This window comes from Prunus persica, chromosome G5 (assembly GCF_000346465.2).
Source record: "Prunus persica cultivar Lovell chromosome G5, Prunus_persica_NCBIv2, whole genome shotgun sequence".
Lineage (NCBI taxonomy): Eukaryota > Viridiplantae > Streptophyta > Magnoliopsida > Rosales > Rosaceae > Prunus > Prunus persica.
Genome location: NC_034013.1, coordinates 9,996,422 through 10,015,103, shown reverse-complemented (window position 1 = coordinate 10,015,103; position 18,682 = coordinate 9,996,422). Strand labels below are relative to the sequence as shown.

At 36.5% G+C, this 18,682-nt stretch overlaps 1 protein-coding gene across 2 annotated transcripts; it reads left to right on the top strand.

Moving 5' to 3' along the window:
- On the top strand, positions 267–11,510 carry LOC18776740 (DNA-directed RNA polymerase IV subunit 1). 2 transcript variants are annotated; one of them, XM_020564394.1, is made up of 18 exons: positions 267–526; positions 1,299–1,419; positions 1,508–1,632; positions 2,018–2,071; positions 2,146–2,331; positions 3,205–3,360; positions 3,474–3,569; positions 3,659–5,593; positions 6,361–6,530; positions 6,647–6,713; positions 6,791–6,909; positions 7,755–7,903; positions 8,358–8,617; positions 8,707–8,880; positions 8,986–9,123; positions 9,794–10,029; positions 10,179–10,290; positions 10,739–11,510. In XM_020564394.1, the coding sequence occupies exons 1-18, from the start codon at positions 440–442 to the stop codon at positions 10,907–10,909; spliced, it is 4,356 nt and encodes a 1,451-aa protein (XP_020419983.1). In that variant the 5' UTR covers positions 267–439; the 3' UTR covers positions 10,910–11,510. The 2 variants fall into 2 exon arrangements, with proteins under 2 accessions (XP_020419983.1, XP_020419984.1); XM_020564395.1 differs by lacking the exons at positions 8,986–9,123; positions 9,794–10,029; positions 10,179–10,290; positions 10,739–11,510 and having other exon boundaries at positions 8,702–8,794.

Genomic DNA, 18,682 nt, shown 5'->3' with positions numbered 1-18,682 from the left:
TAGTTGTACTTTCTCTAATTACTGCTATATCTATATATCCTAGGTGCAAAACAGTAGCATTGAAAATCTGTTTTCAAATTGTGAAATACATGGTGCGTAGACCACTGAAGCGCCTGTTTATTGACATCAGCTTTTATTTCTCGAAAAGCTCCCCCCCACGTTTGACTTGTGAATGAACATACTGTTATTACCTAAACTACGTGTAGAAGTATTGGAATACAGAGTTAGGGACAAAGGGGATTTGGGGGGGGGGGGGGGGGGGGGGGGGTTGGTTTCTATGCATTTCCACATTAAGCCTTTTTTCCTTATTAGTAAACTTTTATGGTTATTTACATTTTCTTTTTCTTATCTACTTGTCTTTGTTTAACGCTCTTGGCTATCTATGCAGGTTCACAACTTTTTGTTTGTTTTTTTGTAATTATAAAGTTAATCAAGCCCCATGGACAATGAATTGTATGAAGAAGAAGGAGTGCCATCTGGTCTCATAACTGGCATACATCTAAATGTTTCAACTCAGGAAGATATAGTAAGCATTTTTCCCTATCTTGAGTGCTTCCTCAGATGTATTTTCTTTTGTTGGTCTGAAAAGATAAAATATATTGGAAGAAAATTGACACGCGCACACACACATCTATTCTTCCACAAGCAGGATTACTACATTAAAACGAAAGTTGAAGGCATTAAATAAGAGTATGAATACAACTTAAATTGATGACAAACATGATTTGGACACCAAATAAGAGTATGAATACAACTTGACTTGATGACAAACCCTTTTCCAAAAAAATTGTATTTTGTTTTAAGATTATAAGCTTGTTTTTTTGTTCTTTCTACACTTGATCGGAAGTTGTTTGATCATCTAAAATGTGCAAGCAAAAGCAGTTCGTTAGATAAAACTGAAACGAAAAAGTGGATAATCAAATGGCTAAAACCTGAACGGTTCTGATCGTAGGATTACAGCCCATAAATAGTATGTCTTTACTTTAATTACAATAAGGACATTGGAGAAAGCCTCTGAACTATGTTATCATCTCATTAAGCTGCATTGACAGTGAAACTCTTACTATATGATGCCTTCCACTTCCATTTTTATGTTGTCCAGCATTATTCATATTCATAGGCATTCTTAATGTACGGATTCTACTGCGGGAATGTTGTTTTTGAACATTTTAGCGTGTGATTAATATGCGTCAATCAGTTTAAGTGTGAAGGGGTTATTAGTTTCATAGTTCAAATACAGCCTGATGCATTTGCTATATCAGATTTTTTTATTTATTAATATTGTAATTCTGTAACAGGAGAATATATCTGTTAAACAAATTGATGCAGTCACTGAGGTCACTGATCCTAAGTTGGGACTTCCGAATCCATCTTTTCAGTGCTCTACTTGTGGTGCTGAAAAATTAAAATGCTGTGAAGGTGTGGATGGACATTTAACGTAGTTCCTGATGAGTCATCTTTGTTACCAGCATTGGAATTGGTTTTGATCAATTATTCTAATTTCTAGGTCATTTTGGGGATATCAAGTTTCCATGCACGATTCTCCATCCCTATTATCTTTCGGAAGTTACCCAAATTTTAAACAAGATTTGCCCAGGATGTAAATCTATCAGGCAAAATCTAAGGGCCAAGGTCAGTAACCGCACTCTACGTGTTGATCCTCGAATAAATGTGACTTGTAATTTATCCCTATTGAACATTTGTGGCAATTTATATTCCTTAATAGATAAATGGTTAAAGGCGATTTTTTTGGTTACTTTTGAATATTGTTGTGGAGTTTGTTGAAATTACTCAAGGTTAAAGGGGATTTCTTATAAATAAAAAAATGTTGGAAAATGTATCATGATACGTTTGAAAACACCATTCAGAGGTGACATGGCTACATATCATAAATGTTAATATATGCTGTTGTAATATGAAATTTACTCTAAGCTATGCAAGAGTGCCTGTTGTCTGCTTGTTGTTGATAGTATTTATGTAATCACTCATTTATTATCTCCTATTATGCATGTATCAGGGTGCTGGTTCTGTAATTGGTCATAGGAAGCTCAAGGGTTGCAAATATTGTATTGTGAGTTTGCTTGTCTCTTTTAGTTAAATTTCTTTCTGCACCATTGTAGTTTCAATGAACTTTTCCATTAATAGGGAAGTTCGATAAACTATCCAAGAATGAAATTCAAAGTTTCTACGAGAGAGCTCTTTAAAAGAAGTGCAATAATTGCGGAAGCAAATGGAATATTACCTGCTGACTATTGGGACTTTATTCCAAAAGATGCACAGCAAGATGAAAGTTGCATGAAACCAAACAAAAGAGTTCTATCTCACGCTCAGGTATCTTGGCCTTTTTATATATGCATGTATTAATTGGATGACCTTATAAAATAACATTGATGTGCATATTTTTATGTTGTTTGAATCATAATGTTTCTTTAAATAATTCAGATTTTGTTTTCTTCTTTAATTCATCAAACTCCGAAATCAGTTAGATGCATGTATTTGCATGATGTGTACCTGTGCAAACCTACATAAATGCATGTAATGCATGCACGCACGCCTACATCTTTGTTTGGTGGAGTATATTTTAGAGCATTTAGGTATACCGTTAGGATACAGAATTATCAAGTTCTTGACTTGTTTGTTATTATATCAGGTTCTCTTCCTTAAGATATTATTCCTTGTAAGAAATAAAAACCCAAGGTCATTTTTTCTCTGGAATGCTTAAAGCAAGCAATGTAGGTTTAAAATCAAATTGATGGGAGATCTGCATCTTAACTAAATGTTATAACACAGTTGTTACCATATGAACCTCTGAAGTAAACATACCAATCTATCTCCAGATTACAAATTCAAGAAATAATTTTTGTTCTCTTTGTAATGGTCACACTGTTGCTAATGGTTATTCAATAACGCTGCTTCAAGACTTCAACTTTGCACTTGATATTAACACAGCATCTAATCATTTAGTTAAAAGATGTTGCAAGCCAAATAGAGTATTTCAGTTTTTTCCCTTTTCTCTTCATTCATTTCCAAACCATACTTGTTCAAGTTTCTCTCTCTCTCTCTCTCTCTCTCTCTCTCTCTCTCTCACTAGAGTACCATTTTTTTATTTATTAATATCAAGCAGATGGGCATAACATTAGTGCTGCACTTTCTAGTTCTTATACAGATATTTTATAAACATGATGCTCTCTTTCTGGCTTTCAGGTTCATTATTTGTTGAAGGATGTTGATACAAAATTCATTGAAAAGATTGTACCAAAGACAAACTCACTTTCTATGGGTTCTTTCCTTGTAACTCCAAATTGTCATCGCGTGACAGAAGTTATGCATTCTTTTTCTAATGGGCAGCGGTTGATGTTTGTGAGTCTTTTTCACTTCTGTACTTGTCTTTGTTGATTTAGTTAATAAATTACCAAATAATTCACGACTTTTGTTTTTGCTTTCCTCTTATGTCTGCTTGTACGAATTTGTAGGATGAACGGACCAGGGCTTATAGAAAGCTTGTTGATTTCAAAGGTGTAGCTAATGAGTTGGGTTCTCGTGTTTTGGACTGCCTGAAAATTTCCAAGGCAAGCAACTCAGTTTTTTTCTTTCTTCCCTGTGTTTGTGTAGATAAGGCAATACTGGTCTTGCTTATGGTCATACTTCTAACATGCAGCTAAACTCAGAAAAACCAAGCAAAGATTTTATTTCTGCTCAGCAAAAAAATATTAAAGACGATCCTTCAAAAACATCTGGCTTGAGATGGATCAAAGATGTTGTTCTAGGGAAGCGAAGTGACCACTGTTTCCGCACAGTTGTTGTTGGTGATCCAAACATCAAGCTCAGTGAAATTGGCATACCATGTCAAATTGCAGAGAGGTTGCAGATTTCTGAGAATCTGAACAGATGGAACATCGAAAAGTTGGATGCCTCCTGCAATCTACGCCTTATGGTGAAAGGCGAGATGCATGTGCGTAGAAAAGGTAGTCTGGTTTGGGTACGCCAAACAGATGAATTGCAGATGGGAGATACTATTTACCGGCCTTTGAGTGATGGAGATATTGTGCTGATAAATAGGCCTCCATCAATACATCAACACTCCCTGATAGCTTTATCTGTCAAGATCCTTCCAATAACTTCTGTTGTATCAATAAACCCACTTTGTTGCTCTCCTTTTCGTGGTGATTTTGATGGTGATTGCCTTCATGGTTATATTCCTCAATCAAATGATGCCAGAGTTGAGCTTCGAGAGCTTGTTGCTTTAGATAAGCAATTGATTAATGGGCAGAGTGGTAGGAACCTGCTCTCACTTAGTCAGGATAGCTTAACTGCGGCCCATTTGATCATGGAGGATGGCACTCTCTTGAATCTACTTGAAATGCAACAGTTGGAAATGTTCTGCTGGGATGTACTGCCATCACCAGCAGTTATTAAAGCACCCTCACTTAATAGCCATGCTTGGACTGGAAAGCAAGTATTCAGCATGCTCCTACCTTCAGATTTTGATTACGATTTTGCTTCAGATGGTGTTTATATTAAAAATGGGGAGCTGTTATCTTCTGAAGGTTCTTCTTGGTTGCGAGACACAGGCGGCAATCTTTTTCAGAGCCTTGTTAATCATTTCCAGGGTCAGGTACTTGACTTCTTGTTTGCTGCTCAGGAGGTTCTTTGTGAGTGGTTGTCGATGAGGGGCTTGAGTGTCTCTCTCGCGGACCTGTACCTCGCTTCTGACTCAGGTTCAAGGAATAATTTGATGGAGGAAATTTTATGTGGGTTGCAAGAAGCGGAACAGGCGTGTATATTTAAACAGTTGTTGGTGGATAATTGTCAGGACTTTCTCATGGGATGTGCAGAAGAGAATCGAAGTCCTCTGACTTTTGATGCAGAATACTTTTGTCATGAGAAGCAGAAATCTGCTGCCCTTAGTCAGGTTGTTCATGATGCTTTCAAGCACATTTTTCGGGATATTCAAAGTTTAGCACACAAATATGCTGGTAAGGACAACTCTTTGCTGACTATGCTTAAGGCTGGAAGCAAGGGTAATTTGCAGAAATTAGTTCAGCACAGTATGTGCCTTGGTTTGCAACACTCACTGATTCCATTATCATTCAGAATTCCCAACCAGCTCTCATGTGCTGCATGGAATAATCAAAAGGCATGCAGTTTAATTCAGAAGGTTGAGGGAACTTATGAATGTGTTGAGTCCTACATCCCATCTGCCGTGGTTAAAAGCTCTTTCTTGACAGGCTTAAATCCGTTAGAATGTTTTGTTCATTCCGTAACAAGTCGAGACAGTTCTTTTAGTGGTAATGCTGATCTTCCAGGGACTTTGACTCGAAAGCTAATGTTTTTAATGCGGGATTTGTACACTGCTTATGATGGAACGGTGAGAAATGCATATGGGAACCAGCTTGTTCAGTTCTCCTATGATATTGATATGGACAAATCAGATAGCACCAGTACCTCACATGCCAAGAGTACTACTGCTTGTGATGGTATAGGTGGCCAACCTGTCGGCTCATTGTCTGCTTGTGCCCTATCTGAAGCTGCATACAGTGCTTTAGATCAACCAGTTAGTCTTCTTGAAACTTCTCCACTGCTAAATCTGAAGGTGCTTCCTCCCCCCTTATGCGTATGTGTATCCCTTTTTTTCTTTTGAGAATAAACAAAATTTATTCAAACAAAAGTACATAAAGTGGGTGAACAAAAAATCCACCAAGAATCAAAGAGCAGCTCTATACAAGAGAATGACAACCAAAAACTAAAACAACCAAGTTATCCTATAGCAGCCCTTCCAGTTTAGCGAAATAGAAAAGAATGTTAGATCCCTGAACTCTGATGACACTGAAGAACAAAGAGACGACAACAACCTTGCTCTCTCCCAAAGCTCTTCTACCCCCTTCCCCCTTAAATTTGTCACCAAAAAAAAAAAAAAATCCTCCTGTTCTTCTCCATCCGTATCACCCACAAAACAGCCATCCTGCAGCAACCCCACAACACACTAGCCTTCTTACCTCTACCAAAAGCAACAAAACATTCACTAAGCAATGAATGGGACTTCTGAAATTACCCAACTCCTTCCAGTCTCTTTGAATAATAAAAACCACAATTATAAGCTACTGGACAGTGAACAAATAAATGATCTGCATACACTAGGGGAAAGACAAGAGTTAGGTCTCCTTTTCTGAAGCAAAATTATTATATCCCTTTTTGTTTTCAACAGTTAGTTTATTAATTGCTTTTTTTTTTTCTTTTTTTCCCGGAGTATGTTATTTTTAGTTACATATGGCAACCTAGAAAATGACAGTTTAGCAACTCTGATTCAACTGCACTGTCATTGGAAATACCTGACTTTTCTGAGCTGATTTAATTGTACAGAACATCTTGGAATGTGGTTCAAAGAAAAGTAGTGCTAAGCAAACTCTGTCTCTATTTTTATCTAAGAAGCTTGGAAGACGGAGGCATGGTTTTGAGTATGGAGCCTTAGAAGTTAAGAATCATTTGGTGGGACTGACATTTTCCGACATTGTTTCTACTGTCATGATAATGTTAGATACCACTCATTTCCATCTGCTATTTTTTTTTTATTATTCTCCTTTTCTGTTTGGTTTTGTTTATATATAATATTTTACATTTTTTAAATGCTGTATTATGTGGATATCAGCTTCTCCTCACAAAGTAATAGCCAAAAGCGTTTCAGCCCATGGGTTACCCACTTTCATATATGCAAGGTAGTATAAACTGTAATGCGTAACATTGTTCAGTTTTTACTTGCTCCATTATATGGTATAACATTGTTTCCATTCAGGAAATTGTGAGGAAAAGGAGGTTGAAGGTGCATTCCGTTGTTGACTCCCTTTATGCAAGGTGCAATTCAGCCAGACCTGAATTAAAAATTGTTCTTCGCAGTTTGCTGATTACAAGCAAGTAAGCTGTTGATTTTCTAGGTCTTTTACTTGCTTTTACAACTGGGTGGCATTTACTGTTTTTGTATGGATTCCTTCTGTGTTACTGCTTAGATTTGAGATACTAGGATGCACACGTTTCCTGAAGACAAATGCCGTCCTGATTTAATGGTTGTATGACTTTTGTACCAATCAATGATATCTTCAGATGATGCAAGCCCCTGAAAATCCTCTAACTAGCTGAAACCACTAAATAGAATTATGAATGATTCTAAATTTCAGTTAGGATAACTTCTTTTTGCCATTTTCAAAGAGGTAATTTATTTGATATTAAAAGAAAGATATGTGATATAAGCTCATCCCAAATTGCATTATTGTGTTTTCTTTATTTTTCTTCATGCATGTTCTGAAATTTGTTAAGATAACATTTTTCTGCCAAGTACCATAAAGTTTAATGCTATCTAAGCTGTTTTATACAATATTGTATGACAATAAGTTATCTGAACATATGCTCACACATCTAGCACTACTGGAACCTTGAAAGGATTCTTTAGTAATGTCCCCAAATAAAGGCATTCAATTAAAGTAACCTTCAATGGAGATTAAGATCCTATCATGGAACATCAATTTATGGTGTGCACAATGTTGTCCCATCATTATCCATTGGCCGTAAGCAACGCGCCCTCTCCATCTTGCCTCACATTACGCAGAAACCAATACTTCTCAAGATACCTAATCTAGGCATGATCTGGAGTTGAATTAGCCACACCTATTTGTAACAATACTAGTGCAATTTCTATGTCTTAAAACTGAATCCATCTCATGGAACTTCACTGGCCCATTTAACTTGGCCGATAAATGGTGCAGGGGTTGTTCTGCAGCTCAGACATGCAACGGAGATGACGATACATTTTGCATCACTGTCACTATGCCTGAAAACTCCAAAAATTCTTCTGAACAGCTGGATATAGCTCGAGACTTGGTGATACCTTTCCTTCTTGGAACAGTTGTTAAAGGTTGGCTGTGCACCAAGGATCCTCTTCATCCTGCTTTACATTTACATATTTTCATACTTGATAACTTGCATGAATTTAGTTAAATTTCTCTAAATGCATCATTTGTAGGTGAAAATGACAGGAAATGCCTTTGCCTCTAGAAAAGTTTCATAGGAAAAAAATTAATCTAAAATTTTTTTAAAAAATTTGAGGCCATTCTGGGGCATGCATCACTTAAAGCTTGGGTTATATTTGAAACATTTAGGCTCTTGGAGAAAATAGAACTATCTTCAAAGCATAGCTGTTCTGTATAATTTTTTTTAGCAACTGCAGTACTTTTTTTATTTTTATTTTTTGTGGACATTATATGGTTGAATCTTGAAGAAATTGGCGAGGATATAGTCTAGAATTTCTTAAACATACTATGTACAGACATGCCCTTCTTGTGGTTGTGCTCATTCTTTTTGTCCCTTAGGATTCCTGGAGGTGAAAAAGGTGGATATTTTATGGAATGACCACCCCAGGGAATCAAAAAAGATTCATGGTTCTTCTGGTGAACTCTACTTAAGGGTTTCTATGTCGGGAAAGACTGGCAGGAGAAGGCTTTGGAGTATGCTTATGGATAACTGTCTCCAGATTATGGATTTGATTGATTGGTCACGAAGTCATCCAGATAACGTCCATGATTATTGCATAGCATATGGAATAGATGCTGGGTGGAAATATTTTCTCAATGTGAGTTTCCTCTGTTTATTTGCATTCCTTTGAAAATATTTAATGAGATATGTTCATATATTTATTACTTTAATGCTTTTAAAGTGCAGAATTTAGAGACCGCAGCCAATGACATTGGAAAGGACATACTTCCTCAACATTTGATTCTTGTGGCTGATTGTTTGTCAGCAACCGGCGAGTTTGTTGGGTTGAATGCCAAAGGCATTGCCCAACAGAAAGGACACACATCTGTATCCTCGCCATTTGTACAAGCGTGTTTTTCAGTTAGTACCATGCTTATTTTTATTCATCTATGTGATTTTTGATTTTGTTTAAATAAGGCCACTTTTAGCCATATAATTCATGAATCATTCTGGAATTTTGTGTAGAGTCCTGGTGCTTGCTTTATAAAAGCTGCCAAGGGTGGAGTTGTGGATGAACTTCATGGGAGTGTGGAAGCATTGGCATGGGGAAATACTCCTCCTTCAGGGACTGGCAGACAGTTCGACATATTATATTCTAAGGAGGTAGATTTTAGACTGTTCTTACTATTTTTATGCTATAATTAATTGTGAAAAATCAAGCAGCTCTGCCAACTAAGGCGTCTTGAGGAACTATTTTTTAATTTTTTAATTTTTTTTATTTCTGGCCTGGGTTCAAGAAAAGCAGAGGATAATAGGGTATAATTTTGAGCTATTTATTACAGAGTATAATCGCATCTTGAAAACCATTTGTTAATCTCTAAATTTCTTGTCTATTATTCCAATCAGAATCCTTGATCTATAAAACCATATGCCTTGTTAAAGTGACACCAGCTTTATTTTCACGTCCATTCTTCGCATTTTAATGATGACTAATGAATTATGCATTGCTTTTTTGGACTTTGTGAAGTTATCCAAACTTCTAGAGTTTTAACTATGGTTGAAATTAAGGGTTTCAGTAATTTAGTTTGATGCCTTAATTTTCTATTTCCCAGTGATGCTAAACATCTTCCATTGAGGCCTTGATGGCATGCTTTGTTGAGTGTTCATGTTAATAATCTTCATTTTTATGTTATATTTTAGTCCCCGATTTGCTTTAATATGATAAAGCAACATGCTATCTAATTTAGCACTTTCTCTGTATCAATCTATCTTTTCAATTTCTTCATATGGATACTTTGTCTTTATAGTTCTCAAACCCTTCCTTTATCATCAGGGACTCAATCTATCAAAGCCATTGAATCCTTACGACCTACTGGGCAGCCAAATTAGTTCCAGTAGAGAGAATGCATTTGAAACGTCTAAAGCTTGGAACAATACACTAGACAAATGTGATGTAACATCTATTGGGCTTGAGAAGTCAGAGAGCGTCTTCAAATCAGTCATAAGAAAGTATTTGACTATCAACGATATTCAGAAGTGGACTCAGACATTGAAGCGTATTTTGCGCAAGTAAGTTAACCCCCATGAAGTTGTTTGCCAGCTTGCAATCTTTAAGAGCATACCTCATATTAACACTGAATTATACTGAATCCAGCGGTTTCAAATGAAAGAAGGAAAAAAGGGGGGTTGCTCATATGTATGTATTTTGTGTGATGTAGGTATGACATCAATGAAAGTTTAACTGAAGGGGACAAGTCAATCTTGAAGATGGCATTACATTTTCATCCTCACAAAGTTGATAAGATGGGAAGTGGAGTTCAAGACATAAAGGTACATTATATTGAAAAAAGAAAAGTATCATTGATTTGGTATGAACCTTGAGTTTGATTTTGTCTATACATTTGTTTCATGGTGCAAGGTACTTGGAAAAAGAAACATTATTTTTTGGTCTGCTTTGAGCGTTCAACTAGATTTAGAAGTCCATATGTATGTTTGGCCAATCTTACGGATATTAATTGCTTGATAATGAGAACATTGCTCGCCAAATACATTTATCTGTTGGCGGTTCTTAAATGTAAAGATTCAGAGCATTGACATTTTCCAGGCAATGCATCTTAAGCGCCAATGGACAAGACATAAAAGAAGGCAACTTAGACAGAAATTATTTGATAAATACATGGCCGTTGTTAGCATAATTTCTACATAAGATATAAATAAATTATTCCATCCTTTTGCCCCTATACAGTTCCATGATGCTTTGCTTTCTCATCTTTTATAGGTTGGGCAACACCCGAAGCATGAGAATGCACGTTGCTTTATGTTGGTACGAATAGACAGGACAGAAGAAGATTTTTCGTACCACAAGTGTGTACTGGGTGCTCTCGAGATTGTAGCTCCTGAAAGGGCGAAAAGCTACCGGTCAAAATGGATGAACCATTTACCCGAGTAAGCTGGTTCTTATGCATGTATATTTTCTGGTGTCCAAGCATGTACAGTGGGTGTAGATTGGGGAAATAAGGTCTTCAAAATGGACCCTTGATGTGAAGTCATCTTGATTTACCTGTGGATTGTAGAATCTGAAGCCTGCTTTCTACCTTAGGTAATTTTGGTTCAAGGTTAGGTTGTTGGGCAGCTGACTGATAAAGTTAGTATACATGAAGTTTGCTTCTCTAACTATACAACGGGCAGTGACTCATCTCAGAGAGACAGTGTTTGGAGTTCTCATACCTTATCAAAGCTGTACAACTTGTAAAAAACCAGAATATTTTGAGCTTGACAAAGTCAGCCAATTTTTTTTAGGGTTCTTGCAATAAGTGTCCTTTTGTAGTTTCTCTTACCTAGCTTAGTCTCTCCAATGCTTTATGCTTCCTTTTGCTACTTCTACTGGAACTTGTTTGCCTTTATTACACCAGGCAGAAAAGCTCCAGTGGAAGTAGCAAGGGGAAGCTGGCATTGGTCAACCCCTTTTCTTGATGTAGTTTGATAAAAGAATGATGTTGTGACAAATTAATCATCTATAAATTTGTTTTTGAGTTTTCTTGATAATTCAATATGGTGATTTTGCTAAAGCTTCTGATTAGGTTTTCCTTTTATATGCATAAAGGGGGAAAGAGCTCAAGTAGTTAAGAACATGTATCCCTACATCCGAGGTACCAAGTCTGATTTCCCCCTTCTCCTAATATCCTCTTCCTCTAATATTGCTTGTATTAAATAAATAAATAAAACTCTAAATCATGCAAGATAATTCTTAAAATTGTATTTCATAATTTATTTGGTCTTTTTCGCATTCTTGCCCAAAAGGGGTGGATGGAGATTGGCTCTGGCTTTAATGACCATTTGTGTTTGAGAAGCAAGAAATTGATGAGTTGTGGGGAACGATAAAAATGAGCATTCAGAAAATCGCATCACTGTCCTTCCAGCCATCAAAGTTGAATGTCAAATTATTATATTACGACACATGATGAAGCAAACTTCACAGTTGGAACTTAACCTCAACCACATGACATGAACAATTTGCCATGCTCTTTCAATTTGTGGGTCATCATGTCTTGATTTAATTAATTTCAGTCTCGTGAGTCTGTAGGTGGGTTTTGTGTATGATTTACCAAATCCCAGAGGATCATGAAACTTTAAAAAAAAAAAAACGCATCAAGAATTACTCACCGCCTACAGGGTGGCTGCGAAAGGTCCTATTTCCTTGAGTATATTTTTCTTTGGCTGCACAGCGATGGTGCCTACTTGCGTTACATTCTGGCTCTAAATGAAAGGCACCAAATTGCATTCTGCCTATCAAAATTGACAGGTACAACAATAGACAACGTAACGTATACTACTTACCTATTGCAAAACAACAAATGGGTGCATCTTCTTATCTTAAGATTATTATTAATAGTACTTAGTTAGTCTGACGATTGAGATAGCCCGGTTTTTGTACTTGTTATTTATCCTCTTTCAATAAAATATTATCGCTTTCACTAATAAAAAAATAATTATTATTAGTACTAATGTGCTATTAATATTATAATTAATAATGGCTTAAGCTTTCGACTCATAGACCAGCCCATGCACCTTTAATAAATACCTATATTTTAATTAAATCTTTATATTTATCTATTTGTAAAACAACAACAACATGGCTATTACTATTTTCTAATTGCAAGTGGCTAGTTTATTAAATATATTATATTTGTAAGTTGTAACGTTGGATTCTTTTGTGTGGCTTTATATTTTTTTTATTTTTTAAATTTCAATTATGCAGCAAATCTTGATCTGAAACATTTTAAGACTTTCATATAAACATTGTCTTATCAATTAATCACGTGATGCATATTTAAATAACATGAACTAAGTCTACATCATCAATAATTGTCACCTACAAAGATTTTTACCCCGACAAAGATGATCCTCGCCAACTCCCTTCTTTTGTAATTAACTCCAAGTGCCATACAAGAATTCTTATACAACCTGAGAAGCAGCAATCTCGAATTTTAAGCAGCAATAATAATATGGTTTTCTTCATTATTCAGTATTGCGCGGCTATAATGGAAATAACATAAACATGTGTGGATGCTAGCGAAAGGAGGACCCTTAATTAGGTTTACAACGTTTGTTTGATTTAATAAGAAATCCCACACACACACATATATATAACTAACTAGTTAGTTAATACATTGTTAATTACTCAACCATCTAATTTCATAATCCAAACCAGTTCAATATTTAGATGCTCATTCAAATATCATTCCTATTACCGTGATTATTTTTTTGTTATTGAAAATATCGTGTTCGTCTATTTATTTGGCCACAGTTAGATTACTAAACACTTTGCAACTTGAGTGAAAATTTGCAAAAACGATTTTTCAATGACGACCTAAAAAGTAAACGGTTCATATCATAAGACAAATTGTGTAATAGGTCAAACAAAGTATATTGATAATGCAATTTTTCCCACAGGTAAGGGTCTTCGTATATATATATATATATATGATATTAAAGTGATCGTGCCGACTAAATTTTATATTTTATATTATTATATTATATCTTTATATAATTTATACGAATCTTAAGCCACACTACTTATATATTTTGTTAAGTTCTAGTCAATATGTAAATATTCTTGTATTGTCTTATACGTATATTATATATATATATAGTTTTAGTGTTAATCGTTTTATTAGTCCCTGAACTTAGACCCGATTTGCATTTGAGTACTCAATTTTCAAAATGGTTCCCCTGGTCCATCAACTTCAGTTTCGTTACGACAAATAGTCATGCCGTCAATTTTGTTAACTTTTTCGTTAAATGCAGGGGCAAAATGGTATTTTTGTATCAAAATTGATTAAAATACGAATACAAAATTAAAAAACTAAAAAATTAAATAAACTCTCACTCTCCCCTTCTATCGCAATTTCTACTCCCCAAAACTTGATTTATCTTTTTTTTTTTTTAGTTTTTTATTTGATTTTCTTTTATTGTTATTTTAAATATATAATTTTTTATTCATTTTTTTGGTTTTTAAATAAAAATACCATTTTGCCCATGCATTTAACAGAAAAAGTTAACAAAATTGACAGTAGGACTATTTGTCATAACAAAAGTGAAGTTAAAGGACCGCGGGAACCATTTTGGAAATTGAGGTATTCAAATGCAAATCGAGTCTAAGTTCAGGAACTAATAAAACGATTAATCTATAGTTTTATGTTGGTTTTTTCTTTCATACTGGGGTAGGTCGGGGAACCCATTCCCCAACAAAGGTGAGGATGGGGAATCCCCAATATGAATATTGCGGATATGAATGAAGGCAAGGATAAAAAAAAGCTTAACGGAAATGGAGATGATAATTGCATACCCACCCCCAATTTGACCTATTGCCCTCCCTACTTGAGCTTTACAATTTTTGACAGGACCCGCCCCGGAATTTCCCGGAAATCGGAGAGAATTCCGTCTTTGTTCCGACATTACCCCGATGCCGGACCCACTTATTAAAAACCGAGACTCTCTACCAAAATTTTGGCAGAGTCCCCCCTATGAATTGAACAAACCCAACAAAATTCAACCTGCATAAAAATACAAAATAATCCCAACCAGCAGCATGCTTTAAAGCGAATAAACAGTTTACAACAAAATGGCCTCCGGCCTCACAAATCAAACCCTAACAGGGGCGATAACAGAGCATGTCTAAGAACTTCAATTTCAACAAAATAGAGTACAAAGGGAATAACATGAAGAAAGAGTCCTACGAAGGCTCAAGGCTCGGAAGTGCACAATCCGGCTTTGCTGCGGAGCTCAGTCAACTACTGGCTGGGGGGCACAAAACAGAAAATTGTGAGTGGACAAAAATAAACTCAGTTTAGTGTAAACCAATGTAATATTTAACCCCACCGTTTAGAAAACCATGCAAGAAATCCCATGCATCTCAAAACCATCATACTCAGGTATATATATATATATATATATATATATATCAAAACAAATCGATACCAGATGCCAAGTCCGAAATCCATAAAGAACACTTTACAAACTCACATCCAAAACTTATAAATCCCACAATTAAACTCTCGAAAGCGTACCCATTGGCACGACCGGCAAGGAAGTATCCTTACCGAAAAACAAGAATGAATGAATTATATATATATATATATATATAAATATATAATATAAGAGATATATATATAATATAAATATGACCATCACCTAGTTGTATCAAGGAAACAATCCAACTAGGGGATTGTTTGACTAGTCACCCTGGCAGAGTCCTCAATCCACCATGTGACTAGGGAACGAGCCGTCCAACTGGGGGACCAACTTTCAGCCAGCACGTACCGTCGATAACCTCAAAACTCGTACGTCTGTGATCAGTCCTCCGCGCGCAGACTACCCAATCAAGGGTCTACAACAACATTCCGTTAAGGATGCCCCGGGTTCCGACAATTCCAAATATCTCAAGTCTCCGTATCCAAGTTCCAAATCTGGGGAGGTACATAGGGTAGTGCTTATAACACTCCAAACTGACATTCTATACTCACCACTTTCCACAATCTCATCTCAACAACCCAAGTACCTCACACATAGCCAAATCTATATAGAAATCCTCAAAATCCATATATTCATAATCAAGATACTCAAATATGTCAAAACCCAAAATATAATTTTAATGCCTCATAAAAATATCACTTTCAACAATTTCATAAATAATATATCCAAAATACCATTTAAAACATCATGCATACATTTCCCAAAATCCATATAAAATATACTTTCAATACCCAACTATGCCAAAACGCTATACAAACATCAAGTTCAACTCATGAATATAATATATTCAATAAATCATTAAAAACATAATGCAAAAATCTTTCATCAATAAAACCATGCTTAAGATTTACAAACAAAGTCCACTCACAAGTAGTCCCACGCTGCTTGACCCTGAGAGAGTCCCGCCTGTTGCGTATGCGTGGTCGGAGTACCTAATTCAGAATACGTATACGAGATTAATACGAAGCGTTTCGAATAGTACTTTGAATTAAATATCCTAATTTCTTAGGTTTCTAGTAAGTGTACTAGGAATGAGACATTCTAAGGTCCAACTACTCAATTTGGACGATAAAACAACTTCGGGAGACACTCGGTCAACTGGCGGTCAAACTTTCCAATTTGGGTCAACCGGGCCCACGGGACCCACGACCTCCGTTTTACAATCCGAAAGTTCCTAAAGGTTTCACAAGGTCTAAGATACCTGTCTTGCAAGTTTAGTCCGAAATGGACGGTTAGATCGCTTACGATCGCATGATCGGTCGGTTATTATAAAATGCAAACTTTAAGTTATTGAATTGGAACATCCGGGACTCCGATTCATGATCCGTGAAGTCCTACACGATCTTAGGAATACCTAGAACAACATATTTTAATTGGGAAACGATCCAACGATCAGAACCTATCGAACCCGGATAACGCACAATATGCGAAAATTCGTTCGATAGTCAAACGATGTCCGAATTGAGATCCGTAAGATCCTACGCACTCGTGACAACCAGGAGATCGCATTGGGACAATAATGCCCCTTTGCTACAGTGCCCACGCACCGCCACACTAGCCGGCAGCGCGTGGGTGCCTTGAGTAATTTTCGGCGGCCGGAAAAACTCCAAACCGCCGGCCAAGCTTCCTATCCTAGGGGTAACACCTCATTTGGAACTACTTTTATTCTTGGACATACCCCGAAAACTTGATGGAAGTGGCCGAAAAAGCGATTCAAAAACTGGCCAATTTTCAATTTGAAAATCGAACCATCAACCCTCAAAATTAATGAAATCCTACCCATCCATCAGCTAGAACACATTAAAAGGATGAGAAAACATATATAGATCGCAAGATTTGGTAGCCGAAATCGCCGAAACGAGCTCTGAAAATTCTAGGTAAAACCGGCCTTTTTCTGCAATTTCCGGCCATCGTGGCAGCTGCCGGTGTCGGGGATGGAGCGGGATGGAAGGAGGAGGAGCTGGCGGTCCTTTTGGGACCGGTACCACCCCAAACGGTGGCCGGAGCAAGCGGTGGCGACGGTAAAACCGTCGCTGCTGTGTATACGGGAGGGGAGGGAGGCGTGCACGAGAGAGAGAGAGAGAGAGAGAGAGAGAGAGAGAGAGAGAGAGAGAGAAGTCAGATATTTTTAAACCCAAATTTTGAAATATTTACGGTTTTGCCATTGTCGATGTTTTGATCATAATTTCTTCGTTACAACTCCGAATTAAGTCTACCGCGTGTCTACGAATTCGTTTCAGTACCACCTACACATAAATACCAGTCATTGCCCCCAAACACTTTTCAGGCAAGAAAATGACCAATTTACCCCTACCCTAAGGGTAAAGTCGTAAATTCACTTAAATAATTTAAAATATGAATTAAATTTGGAGTCGGGGTGTTACAATTTTGAATTCAACCAAAAAAAGTTCTTTCCAAATGAGACTTTTATACCAAAAGGCGGCTAACCTTTGACCCAAAAAACCTTTGTCATATTTGTCAAAAGACCAAAAGGTTTGGTTTGGTTGGTAATTATAAGGGTCGGTTTGGGATTACTATCACTTTTAAAAAAAGTTGCTTCTATTGTGCTTTGAAAATAATTAGTTGTAAAGTAAAGTAGCTCCATGTTTGATAAACAATATTTTTAAAGTGCTTTTAGTACAAAAAGTAGTATTAGAACTATTTGGGAAATTTTAGTATAAAACTGTTGTAACTGTGAATAATGACTAAAATATACATAATACTGAAAGTGTTATGCGCTAATTATGTGGTGGTAGATAGGGATGGCAAAAATCCCCACGGGGGCGGGTCCCCGACCCTAATGGGGGGAGATTTCGGGGCTAAACGGGTATCGGGTACGGGAATCCCCAAACTTCAAAAATCCCCTACGGACATGGGGAGGGGAGGGGATGGTATTGGTGTCCCCATCCCCGAACCTGACCCGAAAATATATATGTTTATATTTAAATAAATAAATAAATATATAATTATAATATTTATGTTTAACCCTAAGTTAACCTCTCTCTCCTAATTCTTCCTAATCTTCTTTGGAATTTCATATTGATGTGATTTTGAATAGTTGAGTTAAACTTTATAGTTAATTTGGATGTGTTGAATGATAATTTAATATGAAATTTAATGTTAAAATGTATGATAAATATTTTTTATGCAAACAAATTCGGGGATTCGGGGCGGGTATGGGGAATAGTCCCCCGATGAGAACGGGGATGGGGATTCCCCGAAACCTATTAAACAGGGATGGGTTCGGGGACAGGGGAGGAGATGGAGAGCGGGGACGGGGATGGTACTGTCATACCCGGCCCCTACCCGACCCGTTGCCATCCCTAGTGGTAGTGGTGGTAGTGGTGGTGGTGATGGTGTCATATAAATTACAAAACTGCAATTAATTTCTTAAAACAAGTCCAACCCCAAAACCTCATAAAAAAAACCCAAAACTCAATAGTATATCAAAGTAATTTAATAATCAAACTTAAATTCAATAAGGCCAACTGTCATTTTTTGAGTTTTTTTTGGGTTTGTTTATAGAAATTCAATGGCTTAGGGTTTATCTATAATATTAGTACTAAAAATGGGTATATCACTAAATATCTCATATAAAAAATTCATTAAAGGCTCATCTCTCCTTTTTTTGAAAGCGACTTTGAAAAGTAACGCAGGGTCTGTTTTTAAAAGCTGCTGTCAAAATGCA

Coding starts and splice junctions, on each gene's coding strand:
- LOC18776740 (XM_020564394.1), top strand. CDS start 440: ATGGACAATGAATTGTATGAAGAAGAAGGAGTGCCATCTGGTCTCATA. Junction 2,332..3,204: donor GAGTTCTATCTCACGCTCAG/GTATCTTGGCCT, acceptor TCTGGCTTTCAG/GTTCATTATTTGTTGAAGGA. Junction 6,714..6,790: donor CCCACTTTCATATATGCAAG/GTAGTATAAACT, acceptor GTTTCCATTCAG/GAAATTGTGAGGAAAAGGAG.